The 19,194-nt window shown below is 62.1% G+C and overlaps 1 protein-coding gene across 2 annotated transcripts in view; it reads left to right on the top strand.

Moving 5' to 3' along the window:
• Nucleotides 1-12,527: 12,527 nt before the first annotated feature.
• Nucleotides 12,528-19,194, top strand: part of MCF2L (MCF.2 cell line derived transforming sequence like) — a 43,045-nt gene continuing 36,378 nt past the window's right edge. For both annotated transcript variants that reach the window (XM_040991004.1, XM_040991002.1), the window contains exon 1: nucleotides 12,528-12,600. In XM_040991004.1, coding sequence (XP_040846938.1) covers nucleotides 12,528-12,600 — 73 coding nt within the window. The remainder of the gene's footprint in view (nucleotides 12,601-19,194) is intronic.

Raw genomic sequence — 19,194 nt, 5'->3', positions numbered from 1 at the left:
TCCCAGGTCTGACCCCCTGATGCACTGTTCCTGGGTTTGCTGACCCAGCTGAGCTCACACACTGTGACACTGAAGGCTTTTGAATGCCTGCGTTCCAACAAGAAAGTGTGTGCTGGTTGGAAGTAGGTATCTGTCGTGTGATGCCCTTCAGCAAGGATGCGAGCACAGAGTCCAGTGTGAGGCCACAGATGATGGACTGCCAGCACAGGTGTTTTCCTGTATTCTCCCGGTTAGGCTTGTCAGCAGGAGGCGTGCTGGGCCCCCAGCAGCTGACCGCCCTCATTCACCACATTCATTCATGTGCTCGCGCCTGTGGTGTGATGTGTGTGGGCTGGCACAGCCAAGGCCAGGCTGATTGGATGGGGCAGGGCTTCCAGGAGATATGGGGGTGATAGCCAGACATAAGCCCCCACCATGCACAAGACCATCGGCCACACACTTGGGCAACAATGGCTCTGCACCCACCAGGCGCCTGTTCCTGGACCAGTGAAGTTCAGCTAGGCCTCCACCCTCACCCATCTCCCGCTGGCATCACCCCTGGGCTGAGGGGTGAGTGAGCTGCCAGGTGACCAGCCTGCGCCACGCATGGGGACTCTTTGCCTCTCTCTGTCCTTTGCTGAGCCCAGGTGGGGGGGGGCAGGGCGCTGTGTGGCTGACCTGGGGCTCACAGGTGGGAGGGCTGCATGAGACGAGGTCACGCCCACACGGGACTGGGGCAGTGAGCGTCACCCAGGGAGGGGCAGAGCTGGAGGCCGTGATGCCCATATTGTCCCCCCACACTGCCTTCCTACTCTGAGCCTGTGCTACCCCTGGCTCCTCTGCCACCAGCAAAGTGGCCCAGTGTTGTTGTGGGGTTTTAATGCTGTGTGCAAACATGGCAGCCCCTTTCCCAGGGTGCCCCTTGCCCTCCAGCTCCCCTAAGAGAAGGCGGTATGTTGGCAGGAGGCGGTGCTGAGCAACGAGCCCAGCTTCCGTGGGAGCCGCCCAGGTGCCGAGGGAGGGAAGTGCAGCAGGTCCGCTGGCCCTGTGAGGATGGGAGGAGGAGGAGGGGCACGAGCTGTGTCCCAGTGGGGCTCAAAAGCCCAGTTCGTGCTGGGTGCTCTGGGTGGGGGTCCTGCTGGTGGTGCAGGCACGGGACGGAAGTGTCTGCTTCTTCATGTCCATGCTGGCAGGGGACAAGGCAGGCAGCAGGTCCCTCAGCTGCTCTCGTGACCCCAGGGCTTTGTGGCACTAATGGACCATGCATGGGTAAGGTACTGCTGGCTGGCCAGGCCTGTTGGTGGCTGCTCTCCCCCTGTGATAGTGCAGGTCGACACGAAAGCCAGTGCCTTCCCACTCTCTGAGATGGAGTCAGAAAGGGACAACCCTGATGGGGCCCAAGAGGGCGTCAGCGGGAGCCTGGGTGCCGTCCCCTGCTTCCCCTGCCGAGCACCTGGGAACCGCTGGGCTCGAGGTGGCTGGGCGCGGCTCCCGCGGAAGGTGCCAGGAGCTGCCTGCGCTGTTTCCTCTGTGCCAGAGCCCTGGGACTTCCCGCTTTGTTTCAGAAAATAAACCCCGGCCCCGCCCCTCCCTTCCTGCACGCCGGCGCCGTTTGTTTGAACTTGAGATTTCCTGAGGCTTGGAAGGTGCGTCTGTCCACAGCTCAGCTACTGGAGCTGAGGAAGGGGACGCCCCGCGCGCCCTCGGGCCCCACCCTGCCTCTGCCTTCTCCTCCCACTCTGCTGGGCTCTCACGCAGGCTTTGGGCGTGAGGACCCCCGGGTCTGGACCCTGGGAAGCCGCCATCCTTCTTGATCTGTCTGGTGACTCGGTCAGCCCCACAGCCAGCCGGGCACACACGTTAGTGCCCGGGGACCCCTGCGTGTATAGGAAAGCGTGGAAAGCCTGCGACTGTGGCACCGGGGACCCCCTCAGGATCTGAGTAGCCGGCGCTGCCCTCATCTCCCGATGGCCAGGAAGGGAGCATCTCAGGGGCCCAGCCGTTGGCTCAGGTCACGGTCCAGGTCACGGCCCAGGCAGCATCAGGTGCCAGCCAGGAGCCCACAGCCAGGTGAGGTGGGGGTGGCCTATCCTGGGGTGTCCCATCTGTGTGCATGCGAAACCCCCCACTGGATCTGGCTGGCTCCTTCGGGGTGCACTCTATGCCCTGTGTTTCTGCTCTGGTGGAGGAGGGCCCAGCAGAACTCTGCAGGTGGTGGGTATGTGCTGGAGGAGGGGTGGGCAGTGCACGGCAGTTGTGCAGTTGTGCCCTTGGGATCCCTGTCCAGGGCCCTGCCTGCAGTGCTGTGGGGTCCTGCAGGCGCCAGGCCACAGGCTGCTGCCTGGAAGGTGTCCGGGAATAGCACGACGCAGGAGACCGGGGCCTTGCCCCTCAGCGGAGTGGGAGCAGGCGGGGTTCCAACAGGCTGTCCCCATGCCGGTGTGCCCCTTGTCAGATGACAAGCCCAGGGTTATGCTGGCTGCCCACGTGGCTCTCCAGACCCCTATGGTCAGGGAGTCCCTGGAGCAGAGGAATGATGCCGGTCCTGTGATCCGGACCTTCCAGCAGGAGGCCAGCACCTGGCTTTAGCCTTGCCGGGAATGGAGGGTCCCGGACACCCAGGCTGCCATGCAGGGTCTGTCGGGTTACTGGGAGCTGCAGGCGGGCAGAGGGGCTACCATGGACAAGCCCAGGAGAGCCAGGCGGGAGGGACGGAACCCTGCAGAGCTAGGCGTGGGAGCCCCCCGGGGGGGCAGGGAGGTGAGAGCAGCAGCTTTGAGGGAAGTGCCCTGGCAAGTCCTGCCTGAGCTGAGCGCGTCCTGCGGGTCCAGCAGTGGGAGGGAGGCCATGGTCCCTGTGGGGAGAGCAGAGCCTTTAGGCACCAAGGCACCAAGCAGGGAGTTGGCTGGAGGCTCACCTGTGAGGCGGACACGGTCTCGTGGGGTGGATCGTGGGAGAAGCCCGCCCCGTATTGTCCATCCTGCATGTCCACCACACACTGTTCTTCCCATGCCATCCGCCCATGCCATCCACCACACACCATCTGCCCATGCCATCCACCACACACCATCCACCACACACCGTCCACCCCATACCATCCGCCCATGCCATCCACCGCACACCATCCACCTCGCACCATCCGCCCATGCCATCCACCACACACCATCCACCACACACCGTCCACCCCACACCATCCGCCCATGCCATCCACCGCACACCATCCACCACACACCATCCACCACACACCGTCCACCACACACCGTCCACCCCACACCATCCGCCCATGCCATCCACCGCACACCATCCGCCCATGCCATCCACCACACACCATCCACCACACACCGTCCACCCCATACCATCCGCCCATGCCATCCACCTCGCACCATCCGCCCATGCCATCCACCACACACCATCCACCACACACCGTCCACCCCACACCATCCACTGCACACTGTCCATCCTGCACCATCCGCCCATGCCATCCACCACACACCATCCACCACACACCGTCCACCCCATACCATCCGCCCATGCCATCCACCACACACCACCCACCACACACCGTCCACCCCATACCATCCGCCCATGCCATCCACCACACACCATCCACCACACACCGTCCACCCCATACCATCCGCCCATGCCATCCACCACACACCATCCACCACACACCATCCACCCCACACCATCCACTGCACACTGTCCATCCTGCACCATCCGCCCATGCCATCCACCACACACCATCCACCACACACCGTCCACCCCATACCATCCGCCCATGCCATCCACCACACACCATCCACCACACACCGTCCACCCCATACCATCCGCCCATGCCATCGACCACACACCATCCACCACACACCGTCCACCCCACACCATCCACCCATGCCATCGACCACACACCATCCACCACACACCGTCCACCCCATACCATCCGCCCATGCCATCGACCACACACCATCCACCACACACCGTCCACCCCACACCATCCACCACACACCATCGACCACACACCATCCACTGCACACTGTCCATCCTGCACCATCCACCACACACCATCCACCACACACCGTCCACCCCGCACCATCCGCCCATGCCATCGACCACACACCATCCACCTCGCACCATCCACCCCACACCATCCACCACACACTGTCCACCCCACACCATCCACTGCACACTGTCCATCCTGCACCATCCGCCCATGCCATCCACCCTGCCACAGCATCACTATGGTGTCACTCCCACACATGGAGTTCCTTGGTGGATGTCTGGACACGTCTCTGCAGTGCTGGGTCCCAGGCAGACCCCGCTGAGGCTCCAACTATGGCTGGCCTGGGATTCCCTGTGCTGGAGGCTGGGTGAGGAGGGGGAGCCCACGGCACACCCCAGCGCCTGTCCTGGGCTGCACAGGGTTGAGAGGCGAGGTCACCAAGGGTGGGTGGCCATGAGCAAGCGTCGGCAGGGCGTGGCTGGGAGTCTGCAGGTTTCCCAGAATCCACTGGGAGCAGGGAGAGCCTTTGTCTTTGCCATCCTCATCTTCAACAGCTCAGCAGGGCACGTGGGGGCAGCTGGCGCCACGTGGGGACCCGCCCTGGGGCCCTCGTTAAACCTTCCTGTGAGGTTTTGGAGTCTGGGACCCGGGATGCAGCAGTATTTCCAACTTCCTCCACTGGGGTGGCAGCTCCATTTCCCCCGCCTTGTGTGGTGTTCCTGTGTGGTGTTCCTGGGGTGTTTGGGGCAGCAGGGACTTCAGGGTATGCTGGCTGTTGGGTCCCGCAGCTGCTCCCTGCTGGGATGGGGCACCCTCAGCGTCCACCATCTGCGCCGGGCGTCCTCCTGGAGTGCCGGGGCGGGGCCCAGGCCTGGGCAGGCAATGGGGGACTCGCTTCCATCTCAGAGGGCCACCTCAGCTCTGGGATGGGTGGACACTAGGCGTGTCTGGGTCAGCCAGAGAGCCCCAACCCGCCAGCATGCCACAGCCAGGACCATCTGCCCATGCCCCTCTAGCTCGAGGGCACGCCCCTCACTCTTGTGTCAACACACAGGGTGCGGCTAGATGTTAGCCTTTGGTGGTAATTGCCTCTTAATGCTCTGTCTATCCGGGTAGAGAACTCCTCCCTCGGCTCGTGCAGACTCCCAGGGCAAAGTGCGGGCCGGGAGCCCCCGGTGAGCTGGCGGAGCATGGGGAGTGTGGGTCAGCATCTGCACCCACACCGTGGCACCCAGCCTTCCGGCTTGGTAGCTTCTGGGTTGGCAGCCGCCGGCGTGGCAGCCTGTGGACCCGTGTGGATTTCTGTGGCAGAAATGAAGAGCTTCCACCTGCTCTCATTGCGCTGCTCCTGGCTGCAGGCTGCAGCCGAAGGTGAGTCTGCCAACCCCGGGCTGTTCCTGTGTCCCAGTGTGGGGCTAGGGTGTCGTCACAGCCCATGGGGGCTGGCATGGCCAGGCGGGCCCAGTGCACCGTCCCCCTGCACATGGCATTCCACATCCAGCACGACGGCCATGTCCTTAGATGCAAGCCACGGAGGCAGGCACCGGTACCCCAACAGGGACACACGGCGAGGCCTCTCTGAGGAGCGTCCCCCTCCTCCGCTGAGTGCTGGGGGCATGGAGCAGCTTGCTGGGGCCAACCCCACCACTCTGTCCAGCCCTTGCAGAGCCGCCGGGCACCCACCTGCTCTGAGACGTGAGACCTGGGCTGAGGTAGGGGTGGGGTTCTTGCTGGCTGTGTCATCTCTCATTTGTCTGTCCGAGGTAGGGGAAACGTGTGGGGCCGCCAGGAGGTTCACCAGATGAGGAGGATCAAGTGACCTCAGCAATGTGGCTTGCTGAGGGTTGGGCTGTGGAGTGAGGCAGCACCCGGCATGAGCACATACCTGGCCACACCAACCCCTGCGAGCGACAGGGCGGACACAGGAGTCCAGGCGCGGCTGCACAGGGAGCAGAGGACGTTGCCTGTGTGTGGCTCCATGCCCCGTGCCCCAGGCAGGCTCTGCCCAGACTCCCACGGTGAGTGGGCTTTGGTTCACTCACCTGAGCAACGCTAGTGAGGGGCTTCCATCCCCGGGCTGCCGAGCTGTGCTTGCCTCGCCCCCCCTGCCCTCAGCTCCCCAAGGGGCCCTCACCTGTGAAGAGCAGTTGGGACACAGCCTCTGCTGCCTCCTTCCACACCTCCTTCAAGACTCCAGTCAGCGGGGTCCTTGCAGACAGCTGGGTGTGGGGGTGAGAACTCTGTCCAGCCTGGACCACAGTCCCGGCAGAGTGTGAGGACAGCAGGTCCTTGACAGGGACATGCAGGACCCCAGCCCCTCCTGCTGTGCTCCCAGGGTCCACGCTCCCGTAGGAGGGTGGGCAGGCCTGGAGGGACCCACCTGGCTCTCTGTGAGAGGTTAGCTCGGTCTAGGGCCTCTCCTCCCTCGTTGATGCCCAGTGTGCAAACGCTGCTCCTAGTGCATGGGGCAATGCCCACGAGGCAGCCCGGCTGCGGAGAGGTGAAAGCCCACGGCACTTGGCCAGTGAGGGGTGAGATGGCAGCCCGTGGGCACACAGTGGGTTTTGTGCAGATGGTGTACTCACATGTGCGCGTGTGTGTACTGCTGTGTCCTCATTGTGTACATGTGTGTACACGTATGTGTTCAGGGGTGTGTGTGTGAGCGAGGTCTGGCAGGAGCCTGAGGGGCTGTCGCTCATTGTCATCACCAGAGCCGACTCAGGGGGGAAGCTGATGGCACCGGGCGAGGAGGCCGAGGGTCTGTGGCCCGGCTCATCCTCACGGAGGAGTGGGGTTGGGTGTCTTGGGGTGCACGGAACGAAGCACTTGTGTCTGGGGAGATACAGGGTGGCCATGGCGTGAAGGGCAGGGCGCCTGCGTCCAGGATGTGGCTGGCGGTATGGGCACCCCAAGGTCCTGTCCCTGTTTGCCCTGTGGGCGTGGCTATTCGGTGCGTTCATGTTTATTTTCCATGTTGGCGAGGCAGCCAGCAGAGGCGTTGCCAAGTCCCCTTGGGTGCAGCCCGCCACTCTGAAAGTGTGAATCCGTGATAAGCGGATGGAGAGCGACCAGCGGCGGCTGGGCATGCAGGCACCTGCACCATGTATGGTTCGAGTCCAGGGACTCGGAGGGGGAGGACATGGCCTGCCCGTGAGGTGCTCTGGTCCCCGGGCTCAGGGTGAGCGGTGCTTGTGCTCAGAGCTGTTCCAGGCTCTGCAGAACGCTGGGGAGCGAGGGTGGGGGTGGGCAGCTGAAGTAAGAACCCCGATCCCGCAGGGCGGCAGGAGGCTCGTACATGTGGCTTGCATTGGGAAGCTGCGTCCTCAGGCCTGGGCCTTGCTCAGGACCGGCCAGGACAGTTCTGAGCCTGTCCAGCGCCGTCTACTCCCTCCTGATGCCCACAGCCACAGGGGGCTGCGCTGAGGGCCATGCTGTGTCCGTCACCCTAGGAAGTAAATGAAGCCAGGTGCCAGGTCTCCGGCTTGGGGCTGCCCCGTGAGGGTTGTGGGGCTGGTGCCTGGCCAGGGCCCTCCACTAGACAGAAGGAGCGGTGAATGCAGCCCCAGGGGAGGGAGCTTGCAACACAGAAGGGGCAGTGGATGAGTCCTGCGTGTGGCCACAGCAGCAGGAGCCAGGAGACCAGCTTGCCGGCGTATTCTGACACAGCCAGGTCACCGGCAGGCCCAGTACCTGTCTCCCAGACAGCCCAGCCCACCAGTGCCACACCCACCTGCCCAGTCCTGAGCCTACGTCAGCTGGCCAAGCTCTCCCATCATCTGAGCAAAATGGGGCCGGCTCACGGCCAAACACGGGGGTGGCATCTCGCAGCACTGTAGCGCTGGCACCTGATTCCTGGCTCATCTCCGAGACCAGCTTCCTGCCAACGCCCGTCTCCCCAGCAGACCGCTGCGGTGGCTCAGACGCTGGTCCCATCACCCACAAAGGGAACACGGCCTGAGTCACTGATCCCAGCCCCAGCTGCTACAAGATTCGGGGTTTGTACACCCCTGGGGCTCACTCGCTGCGTCTCTCCATGCCAACACTGTCCATCTCCCCGCGAAGTAATCAGAAACCTGATACGAGAAAGCCAGGTGGCCATGGGGACTTGGGGACGCCTTGACATGCCGATGCCTGCACGCACCGCTGAGCACGACCAGAGCAGATGCGGCTGTGTCCGGGGTTCCGTGCGACACATCCTAGGCACTTTCCCTGATGTAACTCTATCTGCGGGAATGGCCTCCCCGTGTGGTCCCTTCCTCGGGGCACACCTCCGGGTCTCAGGAGCAGGACAGAGCCACGGGTCTCCAGCCCTGACACCCTGGGCGCGGCTGTGTGCTGCCTGGCCCAGCCAGGCCCAACCCCACCTGGAAAGCTGCCTGCTCCCCCGTTCCACGCCTCATGAAACTGCTGCCCAAACAGACACACCTGGTGGCCGCCCCCACGCACCCAATCCCGCCTCTGGCCTCCAGGTGCACAACCTTCCCCGGGCCGCGCAGCCATGCTGTCAGACGCCTCTGAGGCAGCAGCGAGCCCTTGGCGGACCCTGAGTCGTCTTCCGGCACGCGTGTGAGGACAGCGGGCCCCTGAAGACAGGCCACAGCTGGCAGGGAGCTCAAGGCTCCCCCGGCCCCCTCCCAAGCCCTGGCCCAGCAGGTTTGTGTCGGGGAGGGGGAGGAACTTAGGATGCCTGACAGCCCACCCCTGCGGCAGTGCCTGCCAGGCCAGCCCTCCCCGAGCTCCCGATGCCCCCTGACCCCTCGGGCCGGTGTCTGTGAACCATGGTGGCCTTGCCAGATGAATGACCACACCCTCCTAATCCCTTTCCCAGGCTGCACCCGTGTGTGCTGTCGGCCGCAGGCACCTGCCCAGAGCCAGGCGGTCCTGTGCGTGAGCTGAGTGCTAGGTGGGTGGCGGTGCGGCGCCGAGTGGCTGGGGCTGGGGGGACACTTACTGTGCTGGCCGCCAGGCCCTGACCATGCAAAGAAAGCTGAAAGTGAGGCCTGCCACTGGCCTGGCTTCCAGGTAGCAAAGCCAAGAGCTGGCATCCAGGGCCTTGGGAGCAGCTGGAGCTGGGCAGGCGGGGAGCTGTGGGCATGCAGCTGGGGCGCCTGACTGCCGGGGTCAGGGCTGAGCGTTCTGGGGAGACAGGTGACTTTACTTGCCTGGCTGCTGGAGAGAAGCTGGTAGGGAGTGGCAAGGTTTATTTCTCGCTCGTGAGAGACAGAGAGCGAAGGAGAGCCTCCATGTGCTGGTTCACTCCCCAGATGGCCGCTACAGCCAGTGCCGGGCCAGGCTGAAGCCAGGAGCTTCATCTAGATCGCCCGTGGGGGTGCGGGGACCATTGCCTGCTAAGCTGTGGACTCGGACGTGAGGCCTGTCAGTCACTGGTTATCAACCAGTAATCTCGGATCAGGAGCTTACAGGGGTGGGAGCAGCCTGGGACCCTCTCAAGGAAAGTAATTAAGAGCCCTGTTGGGTTCCAGGCCTGTGGCTACTGCCCACTCAAGCCCAGGATTCCCCCAAGCTCAGCTGTGCCCTCGCTCTCCTTGTTGAGTTGCTGCAGGTCCCATGGATGTGGCCGAGTAAGATGGCGCCTGCTCATGGGTTAGAATGTTTGACTTGACAGTCACCTGAGCCAGCACACGGAAGCAGCAGATAACTTCCTTGGCCAGCTACCTACATGCACCCTGCGCAGGGCTCCATGATGGGCGCGTGGGGCTGCCCTCACTCTCTGGCCAGCCCTCGTGAAGAGAATTACCACAGGGACGGGGCCACAGCCCACCGGCGGCCAAGGAGTCAGTCGTTGCCCTCTGGGCCTGCGGCCGCCTGCCCCCAGCTCATGTCCCTCTCAGTGGAGCTGGGAACCTGCCTGCCCTCGGGCTGCTTACCTGTGGGCAGCTGGTTCCTTCAGGGCTCCTGCACCAGGAGAGGCTGACTTGGTGCTGTGTCATTGGAGGGGGATGCTAGGGAGGGGGAGTACCCCATGGTGCAGTGCCAGGCAGGGCCAGCACCCAAACCTGGGTCAGGGGTCTCCAAGGCCCCTGCCTGTGTCACCTACTGAGGTGTGCCCCGACACTTCCTGCAGCCCCACCTGCAGTCACCTCAGTCCCTGTCACCTCCCCCCCCCCAAGAAGCGCCCCCATGTGTCTGCTGAGGAGGCAGCCCAGAAAATAGGGAATGGCCGCCTGCCAGGTGGCTGCGCAGTTAGCAGCACACAGGTCCGCGCTGCCGAGGAGAAGGGGCAGTGTCAGCTTGGCTGGGTCAGAGGTGAGGTCTTTGACCTTGGTGAGTTTGGCAGTTGAAGGTGGAGAGCTTAGAGCCTCTGCCAGTAGGTGGAAGAGGTGAGTAGTTGTAGCCATGGCGGTATGCCTGGCAGTGGGCAGCTGGTGTGCCCTGCGCTATGTGGGCAGTAGGCGGGGCAGCCCCAGCACCTGTTCCTAGGTGAGCTCAGGCGTGAGTGACCAAAACCATCCATCTCAGCCACTCCCTGGGGCGTGCATCCCAGTGGACAGTGTGTGGGGAGGGGTCACCTCTCTTTAGCCCTTGAGTCTGCCAGGTGCACTGGGCATGCGAAGTCTATCATGGGATAATTTCAGGGTGACAAGGAGGGGGTTTGGGGTGCTGATGGGGACCCCCAAGCATGGCACCATCTGTATTCTAAGAGCCATCTACCCAGGCCCTCAGTGGGCAGACACCTTCTGGCGCCACTCATTTTCTCCAGGGCTTCCTGCTATCATGTGGGTGCTGGGTGCCTCCATGGCCCCTGAGGCCCCCGTGGCATGCCAGGCTGCCACCCGCCCTGAGCCTGTTTCAGGAGAGGGGTGTTTGAAATGGGACGTGCACACAGTGTTAGGGGGTCCAGGCCATGTCGAATGGGGAGGAGGACCCAGGCATGGAGTCAGCCGCCGAGCGTGGGGAGTTGGAAGCTGAGAACTGTGCCCCACTTGGGGGCCTTGAGGAGCGCGCAGGCCTGGGGGACCTTGGCGAGAGGCCAGGTGGAGGAGGGTCATTGGCCCCAGGCCCAGGTGTCCCGTGCAGAAAGCACTGAATGGAACCCAGCGCCTCAAGTCCACAGAAAGAGCGATGCAGAAATGCCCAGGTGCCGATGGGTGCGTCACCATGGCAGCTGGAGTTGCCAGGCCCTGCACGGCCCCTCCCCTGCCTCGCCATCTCGCTGTCTTGTAGACAGGAGCCGGGGCACCTACTGTGTGAAGCCACGTGCTGCGGAGCCTGGACAGCCTCAGACCCTTCCCACCCTCCCGCCATGACCCTCTTGGGGAGCCCGAGGAAGGAGGCAGAGGTCTTCCCATGCAAGCCGGAGGACCTAGATGGACAAGCTGGTGTCTGACCACAGAAGCCAAGTCCACATGGCCCAGACCCAGCAGCAGGACAGGTGGCAGTGTGGAAAAGAGAGTGTGTGTGTGTGTGTGTGTGTGTGTGTGTGTGTGTGAGCGAGCGTTGGTGGAGAGGAACTGGGCAGGGGGAGAGCTGTTTCCTCAGAGAGGCTGGGGACATAGAGGGGCAAGGATCAGATGACAGGAAGTGGGAGGCAGAGGGCACTTGGTCTGGGGTCAGGGGCTCAGGGGTTCAAGGGCAGGAAACAGGGGGGCAGGGGACAGGAGCTCAGCTAGAGGCCAGGGGAATGAGGGGTAGACAGGCTGGAGGATGGGGGAAGGCGGAGCCAGAGATCAGACGGCCCCACAGGAGCCTGGAGAGCCTGACACTGGGGCAGACCCTCACAGGGACCTTCAAGGGTGGGCATCCTCGGCCTCTTTGGCTTCACTGCTCCCTCTGGCCGATGAGGGACCGTGGGGGACCGAATCGCGGCGGAGAGCCCCAGCTGCCACTTCCTGCTCCTGCACGTGACCGTGGGAAGCCCCACCCTGGACAGGCAGGTTCCCCTCCTGGCCCCCAGCCAATGCTGCCCTGGTCTGTTGGCTGTGTCCCCAGCGCCGCCAGGGTGTTCTGTAGGTGGCCCCTGAGGCCACTGGGAGGCAGGCAGGTGGACAGAGCAGGTGCAGCTACCACCCTCTACCACCATGGCTCTTCCCTGTCCCCCACTGCCCCTGCGCTGGGTGTGGGGCTGGGCGGGGGTCCTGACCCCACACTGGGCCCATTCTCCCGGTGTCTAGGGCTGGACTGGGCGAGTGAATGGGACCTAGGGCTGCGACTCAGGTCTTACGTCCCCCGCGGCCAGCTCCTGATGGCTGAGCGCGCGCGGGGACCCTGCAGGGAGAGATCCGAAGGGCGACGCGGGGAGTTGGAGCTGGCGGCCGGCAAGGGCTAAGCCGCCACCGGGATCGCAGCAGTTAAACTGCCGGCAGCAGGATAAGCAAGGTCCTTAATCGGGGACATCTAATTGAGACTGAGGGCAGGGTGGTGGCAGCAGCCCCTCGAGGCCGGCACACAGACAGCACGCGCGGCAGCCCGGGAAGGTGTGGGGTCCCCGCACACAGCCCAAGATGGAGCTGTGCCTTCTTCCTTTGTGTGCGTGTGGCCAGCGTTCTGGGAAGCAGGTCGCTGGCCCCTGACCGGCTCTGGCAAAGGCAGCATGACCTTAAGCCTGGTGTCCCTGCTGTCCCAGGACCTCACGGCCCTCTGGCTGCTCCTCAAGACCAGCACAGGTGCGTCCGGCACGTGGGGTCAGGCAGGCAGATGGCTGCAACGTCATGGGGGGTGAGCAGGGCCAGGTGGGGCGCCCAGGGGAGCCGGGCGCTGGAACTGCACAGGGTGTGGGGCATGCTGGCTGTCCTGTGCCCTGCCTTGCTGTCCCGTTGGGCAGCACAGACGTGTGCACAGGTGACGGGGCCACTGTCCCCGAGAGGCTGGGGTGATTTCTCTTCTCGAGCTCCTTTGTTCAGGATCCCCACAGCCTCGCTCAGCTAAGGGGTTGCAGCGCCCTGCCTAGGGACACCCGCCTGGCTCTGTTCCTGGGCTGGCCTGTGACCCTGCGGCAGGGTCAGGGAGGTGAGGGCTGGCTGTGTCACAGGTGCCTTCGGCATGGACATTAGAGAGGAGGGCCTGGGCCTCCGGGGTCACAGCCGAAAATTGCGAGTGGTGATTTTGAAGTCACTGGTCATAATGCCACTTTTCCCATTTCTGGTTGCTAAATATCGAGGAATGTGGCATAAAATAAGGATTGTTGCGAATTTCAATTCTTCAAACAGTAGTTTTAACTGACAGCAGGTAAATATCTACAGTGTCTCCTATTTCCTTAAGGGATTCATGTGTTTGAGAGACAGAGTGACAAAAGAGTAAGACGTAGAACAAGAGAAGAAATGGTCTGATGTCTGAGCAGTCGGGCCAGGCTGAGACCAGGCCTTCCGGGAGCCGCCCACCCGAGACCAAAGTCCACTTCCTTCCCCGCACAGCAAGCAGGCGAGAGAACAGCCAGGCCTCCGGTCAAACATGCGTGATGCCAGCATTGCAGGCAGAGCTTAGCCCACCGAGCCACAGGCTCAGCCCTCAGTGGTGATGTGATGGAGACTGGTATGGTGAGGAAACTCAGTGTGTGAGAAGATGAGGTGAGGAGACTCAGTGTGTGAGGAAGTAAGGAGACTCAATGTGTGAGGAGGTGAGGAGACTCAGTGTGTGAGGAGGTGAAAAGACTCAGTGTGTGAGGAGGTGAGGAGACACAGTGTGTGAGGAGGTGAGGAGACTCAGTGTGTGAGGAGGTGAGGAGACACAGTGTGTGAGGAGGTGAGGAAACTCAGTGTGTGAGAAGATGAGCTGAGGAGACTCAGTATGTGAGGAGGTGAGGTGAGGAGACACAGTGTGTGAGGAGGTGAGGTGAGGAGACTCTGTATGAGGAGGTGAAGTGAGGAGACTCAATGTGTGAGGAGGTGAGGAGACTCAGTGTGTGAGGAGGTGAGGTGAGGAGAATCAGTGTGTGAGGAGGTGAGGTGAGGAGACTCAGTGTGTGAGGAGGTGAGGTGAGGAGACTGGGTGTGTGAGGAGGTGAGGAGACTCAGTGTGTGAGGAGGTGAGGAGACTCAGTGTGTGAGGAGGTGAGGTGAGGAGACTGAGTGTGTGAGGAGGTGAGGTGAGGAGACTGAGTGTGTGAGGAGGTGAGGAGACTCAGTGTGTGAGGAGGTGAGGAGACTCAGTGTGTGAGGAGGTGAGGTGAGGAGACTCGGTGTGTGAGGAGGTGAGGAGACTCAGTGTGTGAGGAGGTGAGGTGAGGAGAATCAGTGTGTGAGGAGGTGAGGTGAGGAGACTCAGTGTGTGAGGAGGTGAGGTGAGGAGACTCGGTGTGTGGTGGAGCCTGTGCGTGACAGCGGCTGATGTGGCAGTTCCCCCAGCAGTTCAGTTCTGTTGCCTTCGGTGCACACGCAGCCACGACACTGCCGTGGATCTCTGAGCACGGGAGCCCAGTGCCTGGAAAGGCAAGTGTTTTATTTCATATCTCAAGTCAGTGTTTTGAGGCCCTCGTGTGATCTCATGAGGGAAGCTGAGAGGTGGTGTGTGTGTGTGTGTGTGTGAACAACGCCACAGTTGTATTCTTTGGTGGGGGAGCTTTGCCAAGACCACCCCATGCCTTCCTGCAGGCCTGGAGCTTCAGATGGCAAGGCAGCCTAGGTGTGCCAGGGTTTTGTGGCTCCTGGGCAGTTGCCACAATGTTTAAGTCGGCCACAGACTCGCCAGCAGCACACGTAGGACAGCATGCTCTAATCATTTATTTACCGCTTGGGAATTGTTCCTTTTTGAAATTTTCATATGAAATCTCTTTAGGCCACACCTCCCACGGGTCGACAGAACATTAGGCTGCAGAACCGCGGCTGCGTGGGACACACCGCGCTCTCTGGCCTGCGAGTTTGGGGACGCACATGGCTGCTCTGTGATGCCTTCTGCCTCTCTGACCACCTGCCTTTGATCCTGGTGGCCCTGCAGAACTGCTGCACGATGAGTGCTCCGAGCGGGGTGCTGGTCCTAACCCCTTTAACTTGCCCCTTGCAAGCACCCAGCTTTCCCCGCGCGTTCCCTGCGGGACTGCTGAGACACGCAGGCATTTGCTGCTGTCGGGAGAGTTCTCCGCTCTGGCAGCCCCTGCGGCCTTCCTGCCCCAAAGACGTGATCTGTGAGTTAGGGAGACACAAGTGACCAGCGTAACACCCGGGCCTGAGCTCTCAGAAATACCCCTCTTACTTCTGACTGTGTGAGGGGGTGCCGTGAGTCTGTGTCACTGTACGTGTGTGGGTGTCCGTGTCTGAACGGAGTGAGGGTGCAACATGCATGGGTGGGACATATGTGTGAGAGTATCTTTGAATGACATGTGTTGTGTGTGCAGGTGTACATGTGAATACATATTTGTACATGTGACATAGATGCTCACGTGATGTCTGTGTGTGAAGTGGTGTGTGTATGCATGTCAGTATGGATGTGTGTGCCTGTGACCCCCGCAGGCGTGTCAGGGTGTGTGTGACTTCAGTGAACAGGTTAGCAGTGGGAGCATGTGGAATGGGCCTGCTGTGGTTGTACCTGACCTGAGTAGGCCAGCTGAGGCTGATGCTGCAGACCGCCCACATTGCAGGACCCCTGGCTCAGGCGAGGCCTTTGGCAAGGCCGCCTCATAACGCACCAGGAGGTTCCACGCAGAAGCCGTTGTGAGTGGAGCAGTGAGGACGGAGGTCCATCCCTGCTGGGCACCTACTTCCTGTCCAGGCATAGCGCCTCCTGCACGCCCTGGGGTGGGGCTGCAGCCCCCGGGAGACCCCATGCCCTGTGGGGAAAAACCAGACACACTGTGGAGTGATGAGGGGCATCGGGGGAGATCCACCCATGGGCATGACTTGGCAGAGGGTCTGACTTTGGTCTGGAGACCTGGTCCTTCCCTGGTAATCCCTGACCTTGGGACCCACCTTGGCTTCCCTCCCGGGCCTGGCTTTGCTGCTGGGCTTTCTCCTGAAGGACAAGCTTGGCCCAGGGGAGGCAGACCATGCTTGGGGGCCTCTGGGTGGGAATGCCTCGTCTGCACCCAACAGTAGAAGTGTCTTCTGTCCAGTGATGGAATGCACACATTGACCCTGCTGTTCCGACTAGGAGGTGGGCTCTGTGGGCATAGCCCGCCTTGTCCTGTTGACAAGCAGCATCCGTGGCTCTGTGGGGTGGGGAGGAGGCCCAGGAAGGGCAGGCCAGCTGCCCCGGTTACACAGTGGAGCAGGGCTGCCGTGGGATGCAGGCCTGGCAGCCGGCTCACATGACAGTTCGGCAAGGTCCCTGCTCGGCAGGGTGAGGCCAGGTGGCCTGGTTGACTGTGAGTGCTGAGTGGCGTGGAGGGGGCAGGCCACAGCCCTCATTTCAGGGCTCTGGTCCGTTGTCTCCAGGAGGCCGCCTACCTGGCCGAGACCGTCGCCCATCACCGGTGTGCAGTAGGGCTCCTTGGAAGTGTTTGCTGTGCCCTGCCCATCCAAGTGTCCCCCACAAGCCACCCCTGCCCCCTGTAGCACGTGACCCCCTGGACCTTGGAATGTCAACGGCTGATGGCAAACACTGGCATGCCAGGGGAGAAGCGATTATCTGCAGGCATGGCAAGGCTGGCCACTGCTCCCCCTGGCCATGTGTGATGCCAGCCAGGCCCACTGGCCCCAGACTGCCCCAGCAGCTGTGCACCATGCCAGCACCCAGGGCCCAGGAAGTCAGCCCCATTGCCCTGGGGCAGCCAGTGCCTTGGGGCAGGCAGGAATGCTGGGGCCTCCAAAAGGGGCAGCTGGGGTGTCCCACACATAGAAGGACCTGAGTTCAGCTCCCAGCTTTGGCAGCAGTGTCCCAGTCAGCTGTGTGTCCAGCATGAAGTTGAGGGAGAGAAAATATCAGGTACACTGGAAGACTTGCCAACTGTCCAGCATGGGGTGCCAGGTGTCTAGGGACGCTCCCCAGCCTGCATTATGGCTCCCCTGGGACTGTCCTCATATCCACCGACCTGCCCTGGTCTCACAGTCTAGGCAGCTCAGAAGTGACTACTCCTTGGCTGGACCTGCCTCCTTCTGCTGGCTGGTTTGGGGGAGTCAGCCCATGTGGGGCCTTTGTCCCAGCCTGATCCCTCCACAAGCAGCGCTAAAAATACCTGAGATTGCATTCGGGGGGGGGTGGGGCAAGCAGAGGATGAGCCGGGCACCCTGCCTCTCCCTCTAAGCCCCTCCTGAGGCCTGGAGATGCCCAGGCCTCCGCTCCCCACCCGGTGGACTCCCTCTTCCCACTTCCTTCTCCACAGCGCCTGTGATGGCGCCCGGTCCACCCAGCCGGACCTGGAGAAATGAAGCTCTTTGGTCGCTTGGCTCCATACCAGGTGGAGATAACCACTAAACAGCCTGCCGTGGCCCATATCCTTCATGGAGGGCCTTGGTGGATGGCCTTGGTGGACGGCCTTGGTGGAGAGCCTTGGTAGATGGCCTTGGAGGAGGGCCTTGGTGGAGGGCCTTGGTGGAGGGCCTTGGTGGAGAGCCTTGGAGGAGGGCCTTGGTGGAGGGCCTTGGTGGAAAGCCTTGGTAGATGGCCTTGGAGGAGGGCCTTGGTGGAAGGCCTTGGAGGAGGGCCTTGGTGGACGGCCTTGGTGGGGAGCCTTGGTGGAGGGCCTTGGTGGACAGCCTAGGAGGACGGCCTTGGTGGAAGGCCTAGGAGGACGGCCTTGGTGGAGGGCCTTGGTAGAGAGCCTTGGTAGAGGGCCTTGGTGGACAGCCTTGGTGCGGAGCTTTGGTGGAGGGCCTTGGTGGAGGGCCTTGGTGGACAGCCTAGGAGGACGGCCTTGGTGGAGGGCCTAGGAGGATGGCCTTGGTGGAGGGCCTTGGTGGAGGGCCTTGGTAGAGGGCCTTGGTGGAGGGCCTTGGTGGACAGCCTAGGAGGACGGCCTTGGTGGAAGGCCTAGGAGGACGGCCTTGGTGGAGGGCCTTGGTAGAGAGCCTTGGTAGAGGGCCTTGGTGGACAGCCTTGGTGCGGAGCTTTGGTGGAGGGCCTTGGTGGAGGGCAGCCTTGGTGGACAGCCTAGGAGGACGGCCTTGGTGGAGGGCCTAGGAGGACGGCCTTGGTGGAGGGCCTTGGTGGAGGGCCTTGGTGGAGGGCCTTGGTAGAGAGCCTTGGTGGAGGGCCTTGGTGCGGAGCTTTGGTGGAGGGCCTAGGAGGATGGCCTTGGTGGAGGGCCTTGGTAGAGGACCTACGTGGACAGCCTTGTTGAAGGGCCTTGGTGGAGGACCTTGTTTTCCACTGTCCCTGAGGGGTGGGGCCGTTCGGGTCACCAGCAGCGCCTGCTTTGCAGAAAGTTCCAGGTTCCCTCTCATCTGCCAGGAACAGGCGTGGGTGCCCTACCTTACTTCTGGCACCTTCTCTCGGTTGCTGGGAGTCAGGTAGAAGTCAGCCAGCCCCACTGGTGGCTGGGAGCATACAAGGTGCTGCCCCGGACATCCTTACTGACTTCTGGGATGAAATTGTTCTAAATTAAAGCAAGGCTCCCAGCCAGTTAGCAAAGGAAGGGACTTTAGTCTGAACGGAAAGACCACAGGGACCGCACCCGCCTGCCCTGAGGCATGGCCAGGGTTCTGGAATGAAGCAGCGTCCAGGTGGGCGGTGCTATGACCTTAGAGTCAAGCATGCCCCCCACCCCACCCCGGCCCCTTCCACACAAGAGCCTCCTTCTCTTTGCCTTGTGCACATCTGGCCCTTGATGGAGGATCTGCGGGCACCAGGCTGTATTTGGGTGACCTTGGAGACTTGAGGTCAGCTCGCTTCCTGTCCCAGGCGACTGACAGGTCACTTTCGGAGACCTCTGCATCTCAGTAGTGCCACTGCTCTGAGCTTTTCTCAGTCTCCAGTCCAACAAGTTTGCTGAATTGGGGGAGGGACAGATTGAGGAAACTGGGGAGGAAGAGGAGGGTACCCCAGGCCCCAGGTGTCTGTAAAGGGCCGTGTGGATTCCTGGTCAACTGGCTGAAAGAGCCCCCAGCCACTCTTGGTCATGAGCATAGCCCGTGATGACCCAAGACATCTGTGATGTGGTGTGAACCCATCTGAATAGGTCACTTGGAGGCTCAGCATTTAGAATCAGTGCTGGCTCAGGGTCCCTGCAAGCATGGGGATGGGCAGTGGGCCTAGGCTATGGTTCCTGCAGCCTTGCGCCAGGGACACCCACAACAGGGCTGGGCACTGGGCACTGCTTTGGCTGCATGCCACCTGTAGGTTGCAGAGGAATCTAGCCTCGTGTTGGAGTGAGGGAAACCTGGACATCCCTC

The sequence above is a fragment of the Ochotona curzoniae genome, unplaced genomic scaffold, assembly GCF_017591425.1.
Source record: "Ochotona curzoniae isolate NIBS_2020 unplaced genomic scaffold, NIBS_Ocur_1.0 contig_64, whole genome shotgun sequence".
In the NCBI taxonomy this organism is placed as follows: Eukaryota; Metazoa; Chordata; class Mammalia; order Lagomorpha; family Ochotonidae; genus Ochotona; species Ochotona curzoniae.
This window is presented reverse-complemented; position numbering and strand designations above follow the sequence as displayed.